This window comes from Echinops telfairi, unplaced genomic scaffold (genome assembly GCF_000313985.2).
Source record: "Echinops telfairi isolate 266 unplaced genomic scaffold, ASM31398v2 ScPeMD7_7467;HRSCAF=8505_0, whole genome shotgun sequence".
Lineage (NCBI taxonomy): Eukaryota > Metazoa > Chordata > Mammalia > Afrosoricida > Tenrecidae > Echinops > Echinops telfairi.
Window position 1 is genome coordinate 5,498,112 of NW_022111367.1, and position 24,268 is coordinate 5,522,379.

At 38.8% G+C, this 24,268-nt stretch overlaps 1 protein-coding gene across 3 annotated transcripts in view; it reads right to left on the bottom strand.

Annotated features, from left to right (window-relative positions):
* The window catches only part of WDFY2 (WD repeat and FYVE domain containing 2), a 206,353-nt gene that overhangs the window by 31,713 nt on the left and 150,372 nt on the right, over positions 1–24,268 (bottom strand). For all 3 annotated transcript variants that reach the window (XR_006679435.1, XM_045283770.1, XM_004704266.2), the window contains exons 5-6: positions 19,298–19,448; positions 2,085–2,197 (exon numbers count right to left, since the gene is read on the bottom strand). Coding sequence is in view for 2 of the 3 variants with exons in the window: in XM_045283770.1 (XP_045139705.1) it covers positions 2,085–2,197; positions 19,298–19,448 (264 nt within the window). In the remaining variant the exon portion in view is untranslated. The remainder of the gene's footprint in view (positions 1–2,084; positions 2,198–19,297; positions 19,449–24,268) is intronic.

The following is a 24,268-nucleotide window of genomic DNA, read 5'->3' on the forward strand; positions in this document are numbered from 1 at the left end:
AGGTCTCTTTCAGTAAAACAATAAACAATAAATGTGTCCCATATTCTTCTTCATGGAAAAATAAGACATTTCCTGAAAATAAGACGTAGCGCATCTTTGGGAGCAAAAACTAATATAAGACACTGTCTTATTTTCGGGAAACAGGGTAAGACAATTACTAGAGCTCAGGCACCTGGAGTATGGAATGTGGGAACTGGATGAATTAAGAAAGGTGGAGGGAGGGGGAAATGTGCTCCAGAGGGAGAAACCTCTTAGGCAATTTGCAAGAAAAATGGTTAACCCCATAGTACTCAGCCATTGAGGAACTGGGGGGAACGGGCTTGGGAACCAGGAGATCCGATGCTTGTGGAGGGACTGAGGTATGCCCATCCTTTTGCCTAATTTGTCTCCAGGCTTGGGCGCCCAATTTTGCAAAATCTCTCTCAAGGACATTCATCGGTTAGGTTCCCATGAAAGCTCATTGATAAGCTCATAGGGGCGGTGCATTCCAGTTCTCTCCAGACTGACACATGAAGGTATGGTTCCAAATTAGGGATTCATACTGATCCTCCAGTTACCAAGAGGAACCAGCATGGTGTCGGGGATTTGACAACGTTTCTTACAAAACCTCCACGTTTCTTACAAAACCTCCGTGATCTGAACTGACCCTCATTTCTTTTCTGGGTTCTTCCCTAATCCTCACTCAGTGACCCAGCCAAAATGAGCTACTAATAATTTCCCAAGAAAGCCATGCTCTCATAAATTCTCTGCCTTGGACCAGGTGGGTGCTTACCGCCTTGATTTCTCTTCTCACTTCATTCTCATGAATTCAATACTAAAAAGCCGCTCCAAGGTTAAATAAGAACAAAGACTTAACAACCAGCATGACACTGGCGAAATCTACTTTATGTGCAGTGAGAGACATAAGCCAAACTGCAGTGAAAGAAAGTGGAACGTGGAGAATCAGAAGCACTTGTAAAACAAACGTCTTTTAAGAAATACTGCTATTAAAGAGGCTAGAAGAGGGGCCAGCAGACTGCAGCCTGGGAGCCTTATGAGGTTCTTTCAGTACATACATGTGGCTCTTAAGTAAAATTAAAAATGAGATAAAACTTACAGTTTTATTGAATGGATATCATTCAGATGAGGGTGATTCCATTGTTTCTAAAAATGTATTTATGGCTCCCAATTTTTAAAAATTCTTGTAGGGACAAGATCAGCAGTTTCATCTGTAAAGTTTGCTGACTCCTCGACTCAAAGGTAGATAAGTGTTAGTTTGGGTGAAGGGGTGTATTGCACAATAAAAAAGACAAAGGGGGCAGGGGGCCAGGACAAGCTTTGGGGAGGTGTGATAGTTTAAATTGTTGAAATAAAAGCACATTTGAGAAATGTAAACCTCCACCTAATTCACAATTTTAAAAACTGCTGTTAAAAGAGCAAGATGGAATTGCTACAATAGGGCAGAGGATTAAGAAGGTGCTTTCTTTTTTCAACAAAAAGGTAAGAAAGTTGAACACATTAATAAAGAGGTGGAAGTTAATAAAAGAGACAGAAAATAACTCAGTGTGGAAATAACAGGGTTACTTAGCTTGGGGCCAAGGCAAGTGGTTCCTGCCTCTACTTGATATGAAGGCATGAGATGTGGACAAGAAGAGTGGAAGATTGCTGGGGAGGGAATGTGGGTGTGTCTCTGCTCCCAACCCCCTCATTCTCAATATTTTTAACATTATTTTTTTTTTAACAGTTAGCACTTCATCCACATGTCATACAATTCAATTATACCAACAAGATTTGTACAATTATCACCACATTCAATTCTGAACAGATTCTTCTTCTGTGTATTCATTGTTATCCATGTAATTGTTTTTTTTCTAATTGTGGCAAAAACATACCTAACAAAACATTCTCTAATTCAACAACTTCTGCATTAACATTATATCTGATTAAACTATTCTGAAATCGGTAATGTAGTTCATGTGCATCTCTACTCAAGCACACACTAGACTTGGCCACTTTCAAAACATGTCATTTGAATAACAATATATGCAGCAGGTAACACATAACTATATAATATTAGCATATGATGATTTTGCTTTCAATCCTACCTGTATGGCCTCTGAATGTTGTGACCAAGGTGCAGTTTTCTTGTTCCAGTTTGAGGATTGTAACTTGGCCTGAATGGTCACCAATAAATACATGCCGGGTTTCAACATCAAATCTAACATGTGAGCATTAAGGATTGTTTCTCAAAATTAAGTAGAAGGATTAGAGTTTTTAAAAAAGCATAAATGTAACAAATCATGTGCAAATTGCACATAAGGAAAATTTGAACATATTCCCAAAAGTCACAAAAGTGGACCTAACAAATAGAAAGGTCTATTATTAATGGAAATGAAGACTCAATGTAAGAAAGATATCAACTTTCCTACCTTGGTTTACAGGCCCTCTAGTAGCCTACTGGTTATGAGTTGGGCTGGGATCTACAAGGTAAGCAGTTCAAAATCCCCAGCAGCTCCTTGGGAGAATAAAAATAAAAACTTACTGCCATCTTGTCACTATTGACTCATAAGGACCCTATTAGATGGAGCTTTCTATCCCTGGAAAGAGTTATAGTCTTGGAAACCTGCAGGGGCAGTTCTCCTGTGTCCTATATAAGGATTGCTGTAAGTCAGCATCAACTTGATGGCAACGAGAGACTTTGGTTTATAAATTTAATGTACTACATTTAAAATACTAAGTGGCTTTTCTTTTTCTAATCTACATATGCTAATTGTAAAAATCACTGGGGTGTTGGGGTGGGAATAAGCAGAAAAAGCCAGAAAAACTGAAAATAAGAGTAATATAATATGTGATGTAAGGATAACCTTAGTATTTTAACAATTTTAAAGTCTCTAGAAGCAAAAGTATGATACTGATGCATAAACAGATCAAAGGAATAGAAAAGAATTCTAGAAATAAACCCAAAAATCAAAATTTAGTACATCTGATAAAAGGTGACTCTTGAAACCAATAAGGAGAAGATGGATTTAAAAAACAAAACAAAACGATGTTGGCACAGACTGATATGCCATTTGTGAAACTGTTATCAATGCTTGTACTTATTATTCCATTTAGTTATCTATCATTCCATTCCAGCTCTCTATATTTGCAGTTTTCGTCCCATTTAGGAATGGCTTCTCTTCATTAGATGAATGAGTTAGGAGTAGTGGAAGAAAACCTGAACCTGTATATCTCTGAGATATAACAGGCATTAAGCACGCAAGTGGAGTAGAGGTGGTTACGGTAGACACATGTTCTCCAAGGATGTGCATAGCTTTCTGTTAAAGAGATTAAGCCTGTGGCTGATGGACCTAACCAAAGACAACAGACAGAAAATCCATCAGGTTAGAGTGAAAATAACAGAATAAACAAAAGAAAAGAAGATGTTAGCCTCTTGGGATTCTACACGCAGGGAAACAAACCAAATGAGCATGTGTTTCCTACACAATAAAGGAAAGACCACCGCTGGAAAATAGGACAGAACTATTAGAAGGTACACAGGAAGCAAGACTGTCTCAGCTTCTGGGCAAGGCCCACAGTTTGTTAGGCAGCGGAGAGTAGGATCTGTGCCAACTAAGTTCTGAAGTGTGAGGCTCACAATGTGCCAGGCGGATGGGGTTGACACTCAACGCCAAGGAGGTGGGGCTACTATCCCTAAGAAGCAGAAGGAAAGGACTGCTAGGGCCCAGGGGTGAAATCACCATTCAGATGGACTAGGAAGAATGGCACAGGTGAGGCTGTGTAGTGGTTACAAGTTGGGCTGTGACCCAAAAGGTCTGCAGTTTGAAACCACCAGCCGCTCCAGGAGAAAGATGGGGCTTTCTAACTCCAGTAAACAGGTACAGTCTAAGAAACTCACAGGGACAGTTCTACCTTGTCCTGCGGGGTCACTATGAGTTGGCATCGACTCAATGACAGTGAGTTTGGTTTGGGTTTTATAGCTAAAGGGGTAGAATTGCTATCCCAACCTCACTCATTACAAAAGAAATTCAAATTGAAATTGTACTAAGATAACATTTCTCTTCTAATCAGATTATAAAAATTCAATATGCTGCAACATATTCTGCAGGACGGATGTAGAGACACGGGCAGTTGCATACACTGAAGGCTGGAATGTAAAATGGTCCAACCCATGTGAAAAGGAACTTGGCAGCAATTAGCAAAAATACTTGTGTTTGTTCTTCCCACTTCTACAGATAATTCCAGAGCCACAATAAAAATTGTCTGAAATGATACAGTTAAGGAAATTTACTCTTTCTTATTTTAATAGCTAAAGTTTGAAATAATACCAAAGGCTACCAATAAAGGAAATAATGAATATTCTATGATACATCAATGCAATGGAATACCAAGGTTTTTTAAAAGTATTATTACTAGTATAATAAAGCATTATTATAGTCCAGAGATGGGTGTGCTTCCTCAAATGCACATGTTTAAACATATCTCTGCAATCAGTGGATGGCCACAGACAAATGTTTTCAGTAATACACGTGTTAATCTCATTAGGATGTATTAAAAATAGTATCCAATCCAAATAGTAGCTTCTGTAAGGTGACCAGATTTTAACATTGGTAAAGCAGGACACCATTGATAAAACTCATATCCTGGCGAAATAGCCACATGGCAGCCGAAAACCGAATACCCTAGCTTGACGTGCATTCTTTCCAAAAATCGGGACTTTTTTAAAACGCCGCGGGATGAGGGAAATACTGTTAAAAATCGGGACTCTCCCGCCAAAAGCGGGACATCTGGTCACCTTATTCTAAGGTGATCTGCTGGGTCAGTTAAAATCAAGCAAAGAAGTTCACTAGATTAGGGCAATGGAGTTTGTGTTGTTTTAGTCTAAGAAGTAATCCTGGTATCTTTTCTGTAGGAACACAAGACTGTAAGATAATGTATTATAAAGTTTTAAGAAAATGGAAAACTAAATTGTTGAGAAAAAGGCTAGGGAAGTTGTAACAAGGACTTTTCTCCACCATGGCAATGCATCTGCTCATTCTTTTCGGGTAGCAAGGGTTGTCTTGAGAAAATTCTGTTGGGAAATCTTATTCACCAGGATCTTGACCCTTCAGAATTTTGTTCCGAGACTCAGAGAACATTTCAAAGGAGTGCCTTGAGGGGGTTAAAACTGCCATTCTGACATGATATAGATTGAAGAGGGCAGAATTCTCCAGGGAAGGTTTAGAAAGATGGAAACATTACCTTTAGATGTGTGTAGACGTAGATGGAAGAGGTGCCAATAAGCAATAGGTTCATATTCAAATGTTTTAAATAAAAGTTTCTATGATTTTCCAGCAATGCTTTTTTTGCTTGCTCCCGTATTTCTTATCTGTGTCTGGATTGTGAAGTGCCGTCAAGTAGGTTCTGACTCATAGCAACCCTACGAACCCAGCCTGGTCCTGTGCCAGCCTTACAATTGGTATGTTTGAGCCCATTGTTGCGGCCCCTGTGCCAACCCACTTCATCAAGGGCCTTCCTCTTCTGCACTGCTCTTCCACTTTATCCAAGCATGGTACCCTTTGCCAGGGGCTGCTCTCTCCTTGTGCGAAACTGAGAACTGGGAAGAGAGTGTGCGTGGACAAATTCTTCACGATCATATTTAAGGAGTCTGGGAGGCAGACTCTGGTGGAGGAAGGCCTGTAGGTTTGTGAGTTGGAGATGACTCCCAGTCCCAGTCTCCTAACTATGTTATTCCCCACAATGTGCCCCCTATAATAATGCCAATCTTGAGATGCTTCCTACAAGCTCAAGGTTACTTATGATACCCTGGAAGGTGATCTGCCAGAAGGTTGTCTGCCACAGACAGTAATAGGACCCTATTATCCTACCCACCCTGAGTGCAGCCCACTCCTATCTGATACTGATCACAGACTGTTCCCCTGGAGAACTCAGGGACATGCAAGGTCAAGCCAGCTCAAGGACAACCAAGGTTAAGCCACCATCTTAACCCTAAAACCTGCCCACCTCGTTACGAATGTCCCTTCCTGTCATGTGTATGCCTGTAGTACCTCCTCTTCCTGCTACATGTATGCCTCTAGCACATGCACTCCTTTTATATTTATGACATGGCTTGCCTGCGCCAAGATTATATAAGCCTGTTGGAGAATACAATAGCCCCACTCTCTGGTTCCAGACTCTATGCCTTATCTGCTGTCTCTTTCATTTTCCCTTCCAATTATACAATTGCTCCTTAGGACCCTATTGGTTATGGAGACTGGTCCCCTACATCTGTTAATATCATGCGCAAAGCACATGAGATGAAAAGTCCTGCCATCCTTGCCTGTAAGGAACAGTCTGGCTGTCCTTCTTCTAAGACGGCTGTTGGTTCCGTTGGCAGTCCGTGGGACATTCCATGTTCTTCCCCAGCACCAAAGTTCAAATGCATCGACTTTCCTTCAGTCTTTCTTCTTCAATGTCCAAGTTTCACAGGCATACAAGGAGACTGAAAGTATCATAGCTTCAGTCAGGCATATGTTCGTCCTCAACGTAATATCCATGGTTCTCAATACTTTAAAGATGGCGTGTGAAGCAATTTACCTAATGCAATGTGTCATTTGATCTCCCGACTGCTGCTTCCATGAGCACTGATTACAGATCCATACAAGACAAAATCTGTGTCAACTTGGATCTTTTCTCCGTTTTCATGATGTTACCTACTGGTCCAGTTGTGAGGACTTTTGTTTCTTTTCATTGGACTACAGTCCACACAAAAGGCTGCAATCCCTGATCTTCATAAGCAAGTGCTCTAAGTCCTCCAACTGTCAGCAAGCAAGGTTGTGTCATCTGCATGTCACAGGTTGTTAATAACCCTCCAATCCTGATGCCACATTCCTCTTCTATAAGCTAGCTTCTGTCTTTGGATACTGTTCCCCATAAAAAGAAGCTGATTCCAGGGCTGGGACAGATAAGGTACAAGGTGTCATTTGGATAGAAAACAAGGAAAGCCATCAAAGGGTGAGTGGGAGTATAAAAAAATAACAGTAGTCAATGTGAAGGGGAGTTTACTGCTCAAAATTTTTAAAAAGTGAATATCAGACAAAATTACTGAAGTTTACTGACACTACACACACACACACACACACACATTTTATTTGGTGGGAAAACTTTTCACTACATAAGCTGACATCTTGGAAATGTTTCCAATATGAATAAAATTCTAAAATGAAGAATGCCTGAATTATTTTTCTTGATGCATGAAAAACATGACAGAAACATGGTCAAAAATCAAGACACTGAAACGTGCAACTGACTAAAGTCAGAGTAGCAAGTGAAGTGGAAAAGCAAAACAGTTCAATTTCCAAACATTTAAGTGCTATCGGATTTTGGGGCTATCCCTCAATTCTGCTATAGTCAGTTGCGCAGAAGGCTGGCAGAAAAATTTTAATACTCAATTGTGAACCTCGGCTCAATGAATCTGTGGGCAATGTAAATGGTTAAATACCTGAATACTTGCCTAAAGACCATGGTTAGAACCCACACAGAGGTGCCTCAAACTAGCCTAGTAACCAACCTCTTTTTAAATCCTGTGGCGTGGTTCTCCTCTGTACTTATGGAGTTGCTGGGAGACAGAATGCACTTGACAAGGCACCAGCAAGAGTCATAGGCGACCACCCTACTTCTGCCTGGTAGCCATCATCTGCCGGTAAACAATCACCTTACTCTGTTGAGACTTGTCCTTCCTGCTCCTTGTTGTAACCGGAAGTCACTTATGTTTGAACTTTCAGCTCCTCAGTCAAAACAATAAACGAATTTGAAGTCATTCAGAAGTTGATAATCCAAGTTACAAACTGGGTCAGTCCCTTTGTCTTCTTCATCTCTTGAATGGTGGCTCTTTTCCATGCAGATTCACTTTTCCACTAAGGGCTTCTGCCCCTGGTGGTGCTGTTCAGTAAGCACTGACAACTAATGCAAGGCCAGCAGTATAAAAGCCATAAAAGGAAAACAACACTGGATTTAATCTGATTTATTTTGTAACTGTTACCTTGGACATATGACTGCTTGAGGTAGAAATGAGAGATAGCTGATGTATGGGGAATCCTAATACTGAATCTATTATGCTGTTCTATCAACTCTCCTGTCTTCCCTCATCATAACAGAAACATCACTGCATGGAAGACGACAGGAAGGAAAGGAGAAGAGTGTGGTTGGTGAGAGTGCGCTGAGTAAACATGTTTACCCTCCTATTTAAATGCGAACCCTAACACTGCATGAGCTGCCTATGGCCATCCGAACACCCGAAAGTTCCCAGGAAAAAACCTCTGGTTCTAGGCTGAGACGTTCTGATCAAAGCACAGCTCTGTTATTCTGTCAGTATTTAAGCACTGGTAAAACCAGGGACATATTTTTTTAATTCATTGAGAAATTACATTATATTTTAATTCTGTTTCTCTATAGACTTTTGGAAGCCCCCTTCTATGCTCCCAGGACTTAGGTTGGCACCCTGGCTCCAAAATCCTAACAAAAGGCCGAGCAGGTGCAGTCAAGGGCTCTTCCAGAAGGAACTGACGGTCTGTAGAATCCCGCTCCCACCTTTAATTTGAAGCCGTGGAGCCACAGTCCAGTACACACTGAACTAATAATTGCAAAATACGCAGTAGAAAACCCACCCCCCAATCCTGGATGGGGTGAGAGTGGAAGGTGGAGGAAGATGAGGCTATCTTTTCTCATAAAGATCTACAGCCTTGGAAACCTATAGAGAGGGTCCTTATGAGTCTTAATAGACAAAACGGCAATGGGTTTCATTTTTATGTTTCAGTTTTACCTTATCAGCAAGGTTTAGCTGAAATCTCTGGCAAGTATAAAAAATGGTTTCTGATAGCTCATAGAGTGAGTTTGTTGCATCATTTGGTTCAATGGAGGCAACTTAAAAAGAAAAAAAAAAGAGGGTGACTTCTAGAGATGATTATAGAAAAAGCTAGGAGCTTTAATGCTGCACCAAAGACTACTAATCAGGACAAGTTTAACTTGGTACATTTGTTTTTTATTTTTAGATAGTTTAAATAAGCTTCTTAGGGGAAACACCATATCCCCACCCGACCCATATTCCTTGGCTTGGCTAATAGAAGTCCCTTTACAAATACTATGGTCATTGGTTGCTGCTGAGTTGACTCTGACTCATGGTGAGCTTGAATATAATTCAACAAAATGTTGCCCAGCCCTGTGCCAAATTCTAGACAATATTCTTTTGTAGTGAGGCAGAAAGCGTACAAAGAAGATGGAGGGAAGACAAAAGTCATTGTACCAAAGAGAATTGGTTGGTCGATGTTTAACCAAGAGGTAACACATGATCAAGAAAGGGGGAAGATTAGGGGTTTAAGTGGAGAGAAAATGTTTGAGAATGATGTACAAATGCGCTTTACACAATTGATGTGTGTATGGATTGCGATAACAGTTGTATGAGCCCCTAATAAAATGTTTTAAAAAAATAAAATAAAATAAAAGCAAAATAAATTTAAAAAAAAAAAAGAAAGGGGGAAGAAATCCAAGCTGCACTGAAGGCATTCACAAAAAACAAGGTCCAAGGAATTGACGGCTTAACCAATTGAAATGCTTCAACAAGCTGAGGAAGCACTGAAAGCACTCACTTGTTTATGCCAAGAAATCTGGACAACAGCTTCCTAGCCAGCTGACTATAAAAGATTCTTATTTGTGTTTATCCCAAAGAAAGGAGATTGTAGAATGTAAAATTTATCAAACAATAAAATGTTGCTGAAGACAATTCAACAATTATTCCACCAGCACCTTAACAGGATACTGCAAGAAATTCAAGCCAGATTTCAAGCAGACGTGGCACAGGGGATAACATTGATAATGTCAGGTAGATCGTGGCTGAAAGCAAAGGATGCCAGCAAAAAAAAAAAGATGTTTGTGTTTTATTGACTTTTCAGAGAAAAGTATTCAGCTCTCTAGTTCATAACAAACTATAAACAACTTGGAAAAATGAGAATTCTAGACCACCTCATAGCAGTCAAATGGAACCTGTACATATACCAAGAAGTAATCATTTGAAGGGTATACTGTATATGTCCCAGGGATGTATCCTTGGGTCATATTTATACAATCTGTATGATGAACAAATAATCAGAGAAAAATGTGATATCATGAATGGAATGAGGCTCATTATCAAATTGTGATGTGCAGAAGACACCACCTGGCTTGCTGAAAGTGAAGAGCACTTACTGAAGAAAATCGAAGACTAGTCTTCAGTACGAATTGCCATCTTGTCAATTCTAACTCATTGTGACCCTATATAAGAGTGGCCCTGTGGGTTTTCAAGGGCTGAAGGTGGTTAGCGGACTCTGTGGTTATAACTCATAACCCACTAAGTTATGGTAAATAATGTGGCCTAGTCATGATTCCTCATGTATATTATGATTCTCGGTTTTATGTGCCTATGGTTATCTGTCCATTTGGGAGGGCATTCTCTACTGATGGACAGGAGTGAGCTGTCATCACTGGTGGAGATTGTGGGACGAGCCGCATCCTTTGCTTCTTTGAGAGCATCTTTAAGTTCAAATTTTGTACTGTGTATGAGACAGGGCACACCCTTTCTTCTTTTTTTTAAAAGAGATTTATTGGCATATGATATTCACATATCCTACAATTTAATTATTCAATCATATTATGAAAAGCTATACAATCATTACCACAATCAATTTCAGAACATTTTCTTCTGGTATTGATTGTTGTTAGTTTCCCATTCCCCCGAGCTTACCCTCAAGCACTTAGGTAATTACAAAATCATGCACCTAGGTCATTATTAACTCAGTAACTATCTCTAAACATTTGCCTGTCCTAGATTTCATATACAGAAAGTCATACATAAGGAAACAAGAAAACCCCAACAATATTGACTAACAAAACAGGAAAAACACTAAAAAAGCAGAAAATATTGAAAATGAAACAACTTTAAAATGGGTCAAAAAGGAAATCAAAATGATAAGGTGTTACATTTTAATTTAACTACACCTGCCATCAATCAACTTGCAATGCTCTCTGTCTGATAGCAAGGTTATTCATAATCCTGGACTATAAGGAGAGGAGATTCACTGGAGGGACCCTGGAAATGGAGTTTGGACTTCCCACTGTCATCCTCAGACTTCTGCAAAGTGAGTCTTCACAAATTAAGCTCTGATACCAACCCTCCATTGGATTTGGATTTGTTGGCAAACCTTGTCTCACACAGGCTGGCAAGCTTCTTCCATAGGATCTCAGTTGATGGCACACTTAGATGACTGCTTGTTTTAAGAACAGGCATTTAAGACTACAAATACTATTCTTTACGAGAGCCAGGCAACATCTAATTTCTTCCTCACACTGTGCTATAGCACCCATTATCTTCAGTTATCTCTTCATGAGAGGGAGTATCGAGTAAGGACATGTCCTAAGAACTAATTTTTCTTAGCTTGGGACTAGAATTCAATTCAAGTCCCAAATCCATTCATATATCCGTAGTTTATAGATAAAAACCTAGTTTACTTTAGAGACTTCAATATCATTTTATGATAAAGAGCATTATTAATCATCCATCCCCCTGAGGCATAAGGTAATTCTAATGATGGTGTCATTGATTTTAGCCAATGGTATGCAATTTAAAACACTTTTGAGAAAAGGAAATTATTTAAGTACAGGCTGGCTTTGAGGGCCAATATATAAACTGAGGACTTGTACAAATTAAACTTTCAAGGAGTTGGACACTATTTACACAGTGGGGTTGGTGATAGAGCAAAACTTTCAATCACACACATTCACAAAGGCATAAGCACATATCTACCAGGAAAAAAAAAAGGCGAAGAAGCTTTATCCCAATGGGAGGTTGCTCCACTTGGTTTATACACCAACAGAAACATGATTGCCTTCTCTGATACATATATGCCTCCCTCTGCCCTAGTGACTTGATTTCGATTAAGGTTCACTCATCACTCTTGTAAGGAGTGTCTTTTAATTTGGGGCAACCTCAGCACAATGGTATATGGCAACAAAGTAATGGTCTTTTCCTATCCCCTCATCTTGAGAAACTGACACCAGTTGAGGTGAGGTCTCCCCTGTCCCAGTGCTTTTTCAAATGCATGTATAGAGAGAGTGATACATAGCTCATAAGCACTAGGCAGACCTCTCTACCTCACTGCTTAGATTAACAGGATTGGAAGATTACATGACCTGAAAATGGAACCTACTTTTGTCTTTTGTTTATTCTTATACTAGTGGGATCATATAATAACTGGTCCTTTTGTGACGGGCTGACTTCACTTAGCATAATAGCTTCCAGGTCCATCAATGTCATGAGGTACTTTTCATCGCTGTTTTTTCGGGATGCTTTGCATCTATGTCCCAGAGTTTCTTTGTCTACTCTTAAGCTGATGGGCATTTGGGCTTTTTCAAGCTTCTTGCTATTGTAAACTGTGCTGCAATGGACACGAAGAACAGTTGTTCATGTTCTGTTTCTGATTTCTCTGTGGTACATGCTCAGCAAAGGTATTGCTTTTGTATGATATTTCTTTTTGCATAGATGAGCTCCAAGCTGTCTACTCTCCCCAGAATTTTTCGCTGTCTTTTTGAATTGGGATATTGTTGTGAGTGTAAAGTTTTTCTCACTGTTGTTTTCAATTTTCATCTTCCCAGTGATTGGCAATCATAAGCAAATCTTCATGTGTTAGGCATTTAGCGTCATTCATTATGAACTGTCTACTTATATCCTTTGCCTACCTTTTAAGAAAGTTTTTTTCCTCTTATTGAGTGGTTGCAGAATTCTAGATTTTGGTAATCAACACCCTGTGTGGTGTGTCATTGCTAAAGATTTTTTTCCCAGGCCACGGGCTCTTGTTTAACTCTTTGGGAGTGGGTAAGTGTTTCATTTTTAATCGTTTCCAGTAATCTATTTGGCCATCACTGTGTGTGCTTCCCTTTATTATATCTGATGGTCTGCATGCGAGCTGCAATAGAGTCCTTAAGTTTGTCCCAACGTTCACACTGATGATCCTGAGAGCTCTAGGGTTCACATTTAGGTCATGAATCCATCGTGAGTTCGTTTTTGTGCGCGGGGTGAGGGAATGGGTACCATTTCTTTTCTTTCTGGCAGATGGAAATCCACATTTCCAGTACCATTTGCTGAAGAGGGTGTCCCTTTTCCATTTAATATTTTTATGGTCTTTGTTGAACATAAGTTGTCAGCTGGTAGATGCTTTTATTTCTGGGTTTTTATTTTGTTCCATTGGTCGACATATCTATCATCATACCAATATTAGGTTGCTTTGACTAGGGTGGTGATGTAGTAGGTTTTGAAGTCGGGTAGTTTCCTACTTTGTTCTTCATTTTGAGAAGTTCTTTGTTTATACTGGGCCTCTTGCCTCTCCATATGGAGTTGGTAATTAATTTTTCCATTTCATTAAAAAAATAAGTTAGGATTTGGATCATAATACATTGTATGTGAAGATTGCTTTAGGTAGTATTGATACCTTTACAATATTAAGTCTTCTTATCCATGAGCATGGGATATTCTTCCATATGTGCAAGTCTTTTTTTGTTTCTTGTAATAATGTTCTGGAGTTCTCTTTGCACAAGTCTTTTCTTTCTTTGGTTAGGTTTATTCCTATATTTCATTTTCTGTGTGTGGCTATTCTATATGGTATTGCTTTTTTGATGTCTTCTTCAGCACACTCTTTGCTGGTATATGGAAATCAAATTGATTTCTACTTGTTAATCTTGTATCCTGTTATTTTATCTAAACCCTGAATTGTTTCCAACATTTATTTTTTGCTGGATTTCTTGGAGTTCTCTCTATATAAAATCATATTATCTGCAAATAGTGAGAACTTTACTTCTTTTCCCAATTGGAAAAGATTGCCTTACTTCCTTTTTTATTCCAATTGTTTTAGCTAAAACGTTCAGTGTGATATTGAATAAAATTGGTGAAAATGGGAACCATTGTCTAGTTCCCATTTTCAGGGTAAATGTTTACAGTTTATCCACACTGATCATAGTATTAGCTGTTTTCGTACATAGCCTTTATTATGTTACGGAATGTCCCTTCTATTCATATTTTGCTGAGGGTTTTTATCAGAAATGTGTTGGACATGGTCAAATACTTTTTTTGCATCCATTGACATGATCATGTGTTTCTTATTCTGTCCTGTTTATGTGGTGAAGTACATTGATTTTTTAAAATATTTTTAAAATATTGCCAGGTTTGGGTATAAGGGTTATTCTCACTTCACAGAATGAGTTTGGGAGTTTGCTGACACTATATGTATTCTGAAATAGCTGTGTACAATTGGTGACAGCTCTTATCTCACTATGTGGCAGAAAAAACAAACAAAGGTGGTAGAATTTGAGTGAAGCCATCTGGTCCTGAGCTTTTCTTTGTTGTATGTAAGTTTAACTTTCTCTACTTCTTTTGTTACGAGTCTGTTGAGGTTTCTTATAGTCACGTGCATTAATGTGGGTAGATGTGTATTTCTAAGTATTTGTCCATTTTGTCTAGATTATCAAACTTGTTGGAATATAGTCTTTCGTAGTACTATTATTTTTATTTCATTTGGATCTGTTGTGATATCGCTCTTTTCATCAGTAATTCTAGATTTTTGTTTCTTTCTTTTTTGAGGTTTCCAGCAGTGTGTCAATTGCTAATACTTTGAAAAAACCAAATTCTTATTGATTTTTCTCATTGCTTTTGTCTTCCAGTTCACTTATTTCTGCTACACTTTTAAAGATTTTTTTTCTTGTTTTAGGGGGGTTTATGTTGTTTCCTTCTTCTAGTTGTTAGATGTTACTTCTAGTTGTTAGATGTTAAGGTGTTGATTTTGGATTTATATATATATATTTCTTTCCATGTATGTGAATTGATTGCTATAAATTACCATCTGGTAACTGCTTTTGCTCAGTCCTAATAGTTTGGTATGATGTGTTATCATTGTTTCAAGGGATTTCTTAATTTCAACTTTATTTGATCTGTTACCCACACGTTTTTAAGTCCCCATGTGTTTGTCTTTATGTTCCTGTTATTTCTATTGCTCATTTCCAGGTCTATAACATTGTGAACCAAGAAAATGGAGGAGTGGATATCAATATTTTTTTATTTTCAGAAGCTTTGTGTCCTAACATATGGTCTACTCTAGACTATATACGGTGTGTGCTGGAGCAGAATGTATACTGCGCTATTGTTGGGTTGATTGCTTTGTACATGTGTAGGAGGTCGAGCTTCTTAATTTTGTGTCTAGCTCTTCTGTTTCTTTATTGAGTTCTTTCCTCATAACTTGTCTGCCATTGAGAGTGATGCATTAAAGTCTCCTACTGTGATTGCCAAATGTTCACAAGTCTGTGAAATTTGACTAATTTAGTTTGAGAGTCTCTCATTGGATATGTATGTATATGTTTATTGAGGTTATAGTTTCCTGATGAGGAGCCCTGGTGGCATAGTGGATACACAATGGCTGCTAATCACAAGGCAAGCAGTTAAAAACCACCAGTCACTCCTTGGGAGAAAGATGAGGCTTTCCATCCATGTAGAGAGGTACAGTCTCAATAACTCACAGAGGCAGTTCTACTCTGTCCTATAGGTTCACTATGATTTGGAATCGATTTGATAAAAGTGAGTTTGGTTTCGAGTTCTAGTTATGATCTCAGTGTTATATGCCTTTAATGATAATATAGTGTCCTTTCTTGTCTGTGACTCACTTTGAAATTATCTTGTCAGATTAATATTGCCACTTTTGCCTTTTTATTGTTGCCATTGGCTTTGCAGAGCTTTGGCCATCTTTTGAGTTTTCAGTCTAGTTTTGCGGTTAAGGTGTGAGTTTAAGGTGTGCCTCTTGTAGACAGCTTTAGATGGGTCCCATGTGCTCTCTTTTGATTGTTGCATTAATTCATTTGACCTTGTCATTACTGATATATGCAAGTTTGTTGCTGTCATTTTGCTATGTTTGTGTTCAGTTTCTTCTTGGCTCCTTCTTTACATTTTTATTGGTGTCTTTGTTCCTTCTCAATTTCTGTGTGTGTTTGAATGTTGCTTCCACTGTATTGGTCTCTGGGTGGTGGTGTCCTGCATGATGCTCTCAGGTTTGTCTACTGCTGCTGTTGATTCTGTCTATAACATGCCAGTTAGTTTTCCCTTTTTTGGGTGGGCGGGGAGGGTTAGGCTGGTCTTTGTTTTAACAAATTCCTTTAGTTTTCCCTTGTCTAGAAATACATTTATTTCTCATTCATACTTGTGTGATAATTTTAGTAGATATTGAATTATTTTTATTTATTTATTTAAAGATCATTTTATTGGGGCTCTTACAGCTCTTATATCTATATATCAACTGTATCAAGCATATTTGTACACATGTTGCCATGATTATTTCCTAAACATTTACTTTCTATTTGAGCCCTTGGTCTCTGCTCCTCTTTTTTCCCTCCCTCCCACCTTTGTGACCTCTTGATAAATTATAATTTATTATTTTTTTCATATGTACACCAACTGCTATCTTCCTTCCCCTACAGTTCCTGTTGTTCATCACCTTGGGGCGGTGGGGGGGGGGGGTTTAATCATTATAATTGGGTCCACCCTTCCTCCCTTCCTCTCCCCACCTTCTCCTTGCCTTCCTGGTATCGCTACTCCCATTCCTGTTCTTGGATTCCATGTATCCTGAGCTATTATCTTTTATCAGTACCTGTATACATGCTCTGGTCTAGCCCACAGTGAAAGGCAGGACTGGCGTCATGATAGTGGGGGGTGAGGAAGCCTCAAAGAACCAGAGGAATAGTGTGTTTCATTGGTGCTATACTGTGCCCTGGCTGACTCATTCCTTCCTTGTGACCCTTCTGTGAGGAGATATCCCATTGTCTACACATGAGTTTTGGGTCTCTGATCCAAGTCTCCTTTTTCTCAACAATATGGCATTCTGTGATGCTCACCCTCCTGGCACAATCACTGAAGACAAAGTGGGTGCATAGCAAATGTGGTGAAGAAAGCAGATGGTGTCCAGCTATCAAAAGATACAGTGTGTGGGTTAAACAAGTGGCCATCTAGTGGAAAAGCAACAAGCCCACATGGAAGAAGCACATCAGCTTGTGCGATCATGAGGTGTCAATGGGCTTGGGTAACAGGCATCAGAAGGTCCCCAACAAACAAACAAATATTGTTGGATACAGAATTCTTGATTGGTAGTTTTCTTCTTTCAGAATTGTATATATGCTACTCCACTGTCTTCTTGCCTGCACAGTTTCTGCTGAGAAGTCAGTGCATATCTTTACTGGTTTTCCTTTGTAGGAAAACCTTCCTTTTTTTTCTACCTGCCCTCAGGATTCTTTCCTAGAAATTGGAGATGTTGACTACGGTATGTCATAGTGTTTTTCTTTGGGGGGGGGGGGGCTATCCTATTTGAGGTTCTCTCAGCTCATTGAACTGTTATTTTACCCTCCTTTGTGATGGTCAAGAACTTTCCCCATGATTTCTCATACAACGTTCTCTTTAGATTCCTGTTGTTTCTTCTTGCTCTGGGTCTTGAGATATAGCTTGTTTCTCTTGATAGTATCTGACACCATTCTCAGGCTTTCTTCAGATTCCTTCACTTTCTATGTTTGTTTTTTTTCCTAGTTGACAGTACCCAGCATGGAGTTGACCATGTGGTGATTTTCCTACTCACTGGCAGAGCAGATTTACATAGGCAAGGGACCCTTTCTAAGGTTCAACTGGCTCCTCACTGGCCAAGCGGCTTTACATAGGCAAGGGACCCTTTCTAAGGTTCAACTAGCTCCTCACTGGCTGAGCGGCTTTACATAGGCAAGGGACCCTTTCTAAGGTTCAACTGGCTCACTTGGGGGGTTTCTAAGTGCCCTTATAGTTGAAAATATCTTTAACCTACTGGTCGAGAGCTGTATAAATCTAGATGGGGCTCTAGCTAGCACCTGACCCATTTACTTGAAATAGACTGTGCTGGCTGCTCCCTTGTTAAAAACTTTCTTTATAAACTTCTTTCATATATATTTGTTTCTCTAGAAAATTTAGCCTAGAATAAGGCCCTTCAAGTGAGAAAAGTCAATAGGGACATTAGACTACACATATGCTACTGCCATAGCTGTAAAAAAAGATCTTATTGCTTTTTGCTGACAATTGATGCGTTTCCACATACTTCCCCATTTGCCAAAAGGTGGAGATACAGTCTATCTTCTTTAACCCCATAGGTTCCAGGGTTCTTTACTACTTACAGCAGTATTACTGACACATATTTCACAACTGTCAGGGATTGCACATCCTGGGATCCAGTGGGTTGGATCTGAGTATACCATAGGGTATTTTTATTCACTGTACCCTAGTAACTTGGAGATAAGGATTAAGGTAAGAAGGAGTGTCACTTTGCATGCCCTGGAAAAGTTTCCTTGCTGAAACAAAGTTTGTAACATTACCATGCATTCTGCTCCTAGCATGATCGCCTCTCTGTAACTATCTGTAAAATGAGTAGGAATCCTATGGTTCTTCTCCCAGTCACCAATGAGATGGTTCAAACCTTAGTAACTATGTATAGATTTTTATATAAAAATAAAATACTGTATTTTAGTGATCGTTTTATCTGCACTTTCCACAATTCCCTTAATCCTCTCTGCTGGCTGAGGCTCACCTATCTTGGCTGTATCACATCTAAACATCATACCCTGTGCAAAGACACCCAGGCACAGCCCAGGCAGCAGGGTTACTTCAAGGGGAAGTCCCCTCACTTCCCAACACCTTACACAGGGTGCCCTCGAGGACTTATCCACTAGAAAAAAGTCTATGAGCAGTTTAATTACACATAAAAGTGAAACAACACCCTTCAATTGCACTTACCTAAAACTGTCAATAAAAGAAAGCCAGTCAATTGTGTATGTTCATTTGTATAATTAAGACCGTTCAACACATGAAAGCCAGGAGTAATGGTTCCCTGAGGACAGAGAAAGAGAGGGAAGGGAAAGGGGGAAAGAGGGAGCCGGTAGCCTGTAAGACTGGATAACCCCACTTGAGGAAGTGAACATGAGAATTGTATGTGAATGGATATATTGGAAGGTGTAAGATACGGCAAAAAATAAATAAAAATAAGGGTTCCTGGAGGGAAGGGATAAAGGGGAGCTGATATCAAGGAGTTCAAGAAGAAAATGTTTTGAAACTGATTGTGGTAGCAATGGTACAATACGGCTTGATTGATAGGACTAAACTATGGAATGGAATGATATCTGTAAGAGCCCTCAATAAAATGATTTTAAAATTAGAAAAAAGAAAGTCAATACCAAAGTTTCCCATCAAGGAATTCTGTCCAGCAAAGGATACTGCAGGCCTGAGGCCACTGCACTGGTGCGGTAACCTCCCAGGTGCTGCCCACTCTCCGAGCAGTGCCAGGCAAACTGCTTGTCCTGTCCCGTGCTCAGCACCCACTCCAGCTCCAGGACAAACAGGATCATCGTCACTCTGCTCTGATGTGCTGAAAACCAAGACATGAGAAAACAAACCATAAAACATTTCCTTTTGTAAATGAGTAACTTCACTCAGCATGAAGTCCTCCAAATCCATCTATGTCACAGTGTTTCAGCTTCATCATTATTCTTTTTCTTTATAATTCCATTTTTCCTGTAAACTTTTATTGTTAATTAGGTGAGGGTTTACATATCAGGTCATTGTTTTTGTATTCAACAACTTAAACAACTAATCAAACCTCCTCATGGCTTTCCCTGCTCCACCATCTCCCTCTTATACAATATCTTCCCCTTCACCCTTGTTAGCCTGTCTAGCCGTCAGTCCATTGCTGCTCTTTGCCTCCCTTCACCTTTCACCCACGTTTGGAACCAGCAAAGTCTGTTTCTTTTGGTATGAAAACCTTCCCTTAATTTTTATTTTTTAATGCCAATGATGCCATACAATATTTGTTCTTTTGTGTTTGCATAACTTCACTCAACATAGTGTTTTCCAAATCCATTCATGTCATGAAGTGTTTTACAGTTGCATCATTATTCATGTGTAAATATACAGCAAGTTTATTCATCCATTCTTCCACCTATGGACTTTTGTTTCCACCCTCTTGCTACTGTGAACAGTGTTGAGATGAACATGTGTGTTGAGCTGGGTTGGCTAAAGAAACAAAATCAGTGATACTCATATATGAATAAAAAAGTAATTTGTATTAAGAAATTATTGTCTCTAAAACAGCATCACAGCTCAGTCCAACTCAAGTCCATGGTTCTGATGCTAGACAGAGCACTCTTCAGACTCGCATTGCTGCAGGACAGGGACGCAGAAGGGTGAAAGGGGAAGCAGGAAGATTACAGGCCATGGGTGCAGAGTTGCAAAGATCCCAGGTCAATGGAAACATGGCAAGATGCTCCAGGGTGGTGACCCACATGGAACCTACCCTTGAGGCAACACAAAGTCCCAGTAAAGAGAAAGGTGAAGGGAGAGAAAAGTTCCAGTATCTCTCTTATACAATGGCCACACCTCCAAGAAGCAAAACCAGGCTACTAACAGGTTAAACCCCAGTCCTACGCTTTCACACAGCTGCCAGTTAATGTAAAATCTAACTCCCACAACATGATTGTGCATATATCTGTCTGTTCATGTTATGCTCTTTATTTCTGTATGGTATATGGCACACAGCACTATTGCTGGGGTATATAGTATGTATCTATTTACAATTGTCTGAGTAAATCCCCTATTGTTTTTGTTTTACAGTTTACAGTAGCATATGAGGGTTCAATTTCTCCAGACTCCCTCAAGTATTTGTTGCTTTGTTGCTATCAATTCTGAGGTGATACAGCACACCATACACTATTTCAACAAATGTCTAGAGGTTTAATTTAGGAGCATTGGTGACATCCTCCACATTGTGCTATCGCTTTTCATATCTTCCCCCTTAGCTCACATAATTATCATAGCTCACTGCCTTCAACGCTTCTTATCAAAACTTACAAATTGCCATCGTCAGTTTGACCTTACATAGATAATTCCTTTTTTTCCTTTTCATTGTGAATTGGATGATGGTTTACTGAGCAGATCAGTTTTCCATTTAACAATTCACATGTTTTGTTTCATGTCATTGATTGTAATCCCCACGATGCACATAAACATCCCATCCCATTTCTTCTTTGTGTTTCTCGTTTCCTTGCCTCCTTCTAACCTTTCTGAACTTTGTCCTTGGGTACATGCTATCTCACAAAGATAATTCTTTGAAATAGCAGAATGCTCAAAGAGAACATACTTTACCAATTAAAATAAGCTAATTTGGGGTTAAAAGTCCATTTCAAGGGATAGTTTTAGCTTAAAGTTTAAAGATTGTCCCAGGACAACAGTTTGTGGGATTTATTGACACAACCATCTATATTCATTTGTCTATAAATCACATCATGTCTGAGACAACAGAATCCATACAGGTAGAACAGTATAGACTCTCCCAGTTCAAATTCCAGTTTCATCACCTATTAAACTGGCTGACTTAGGAAAAGCTATTTAATCATTTTCCATACCTATGAAATTTGGGTAAAAATAGGAATGAAAACACCTTCTATGTACATTTACGGCATTATTTTTGAGTGATGCGTAGCATACATCTACAATCAGGGACTGACAACAAGCTACAGCTTTGGGGTCAGATCTGTCCTGTCCCCTGTTTAAGACAGTCCATGACTGAAGAGTGTTTACAATTGCTTTTATGATAGGATATACTAACTTTTCATCTCAATAAATGGTTTTCTCCCTGAAAAGAATCTTATTCTTCTAAATAGTAGACTTATACTACAAAAATTAAATTCAATTATTATGTTTTTAATTTCAGCAATAAACTCTAGAAACTTGCTATGTAAGTATCTACATCATATCCACCTTTATTTAGTCTAAAAAATTTATTATCTGTCCTTTTATAGAAATAAATTGCTTGCCTCTTCTATAGATAATGATAGTTTAATTAACTACGCCCCTATGTATGGATATTAAGAATGTCTCCAATATTTTGCTGCTATAATATATGTGTCCACATACACTTGTAAATTATACTTTATTTTTGGAGAAAAGATTATTTGAAGGGAAACTAACAAATCCAAGGACATGCAAACTTAACTCAACTAGGATTTATTTTCAGGCATTGGATAAAGAAAGGATCTAATTTTTGTATTGTGGTATATTTCATGAAACGATTGCCAAGCCAATATTTTTCACAAGTATAATTCAGTGACACTGGCGACATTGGTCAGGCATGAAACCAGCAATAGTATCCATTGCCAAATTTCCCATCACAATGAACACATACTCGGTACTTCATAAACAATGACGCCTCTCTGTTCCTTCACTCTCCTACTTCTAGCAACCAGTAAAAACTTTGGTCCCTAGACATCTGCCTGTTCTAGACATTTCATGTATGTGGGATCATACAATATTTGTCTTTTGTAGCTCATTTTATTCAGCACAATGCTTCCAAGTTTAATCCACGGCCTACATCAGGAGTTTATCTCTCTTTATGGTCCAGCATTATTTCACTGTATGTATATACTACATTTTGTTTCTCCATCTATCTGTTGATAAAACACGTAAGTGGCTATGGTGAATAGGTCTACATGTGTCTGAGTTGCTTTTAAGTATATCAAAAGTGAAATTACTGGTCAAATTAATTCTATATTTAACTTTCTGAGGAAGTGCCAAACTGTTTTCAACAGTAGGTGCACAATTTTACATTTCAGTAGATGATAACTTCAAATTCTATACATCTTCATCAATATTTATTGCCTCCCCCCTGTTTTATACTTTGCTATTATAATGGGGTGAAGTGATAGCTCATTGTAGTTTTGATTTACATCCTCCTAATAATTAATGAAGGCTTAAAGTCCCGCTAGCACAGTGGGCTCAGGTTTGGGTTCTAACCACAAGACCAGAGGTTCAGACTTACCAGCAGCTCCATGGGATAAAGGTCAAGCTGTCTGTTTCCATACAAATTTAACAGACTTGGAAACCTATGGCTCAGTTCTGCTCTCCCCTATATGATCACTGTGAAGTCAAACTCAACTCCACAGCAGTGGAATTAATGGTTATGATGATGAGGATATTTTCTTTCTTTTCCCCCAATAGTTTTATCGGCATATAATTCATATATCACACAATCCAATAGGTCAGTCACATCAAGAAGAGTTGCAAAATCACCACCTCAATTTTAGAATGGTTTCTTTATTCTTGTGCTCACCGTTATTAGCTACCTATTTCCTCCCAATCTGCCCTGCCATACTCCCAAGGAACCATTAATCCAGTTACTGTCTATAGATTTACCTATTTCGGATTTCATTATAAGAAAATATTTTATAACAAAAATTAACAAGAATAACAAAGTAAAGTAGATAAAAACCTCAATACAAAAGAAAGCAGAAAATATTAAAAACTAGAGCAAATTTAAATGGATCATAAGGGAGATAGCTGGCTAAATTTTAACCTAATTGCATCTGCAACAATCAACTTCCCAATGCATTCTGCACGTTAGCAAGGCCATTCACATCCCTGGTCCATGGTCAGAGCAGATTCACCAAGGGATTGATTCACTTGTATTTCCCCTTCACTTTTTGTTTCTGGCACACAGACATCTTCCCCTTTTTTGCTCAGCAAGAGCTCATCTTATATTACAAAAGAGTGTTATTTTATCATCATTTTAAGTGTTTACTGGTAAAAGGCTTACCAGTAGTCTTATCAATTTGTCACAATTCCAAATGGAAATATATGAGTCTTATTTAGTATAGTTAACTATATTGGTTGGCCACAGGAAACCCAAAGAAGAATGTCAATGGTTCTAACCATCCATATATGTGGGTCATTCATTTTAAACATACCCTTAGGCAAAGGCACATTTCATGCTTATACATTTAAGGGGAACATAAAATTATACAAAGGTATAAATAACGATTAACAGAAACTTAATTGTTTAAACGGAATGTTGCTGTTGAGTGGATTCCAATTCACAGCAACCCTGTAGAACAGGGTAGAAACGACCCCGCAGTAGTTCCAGAGCTATTATCCTTATTGAAACAGACTGTTTAAATCTTTTTGCCTCAGAGTGATTGGTATGTTCAAACCACCAACCTCTGGGTTACAGCTGAATGTTACCAGGATTCCAAGTACTTAAAATAACTGGGCTTTTTAAAAAATGAGATGCTAAAAAACCAAATTTGAGGCTAAGCCCTTGAGGATAAAAAAAAAAAAACATACAAGGAGGCTTCAAAAATTTCCGGGAAAAATTAATCATCTTTCAATTCAGTTTCTTTCTCTCTCTCTCTCTCTCTC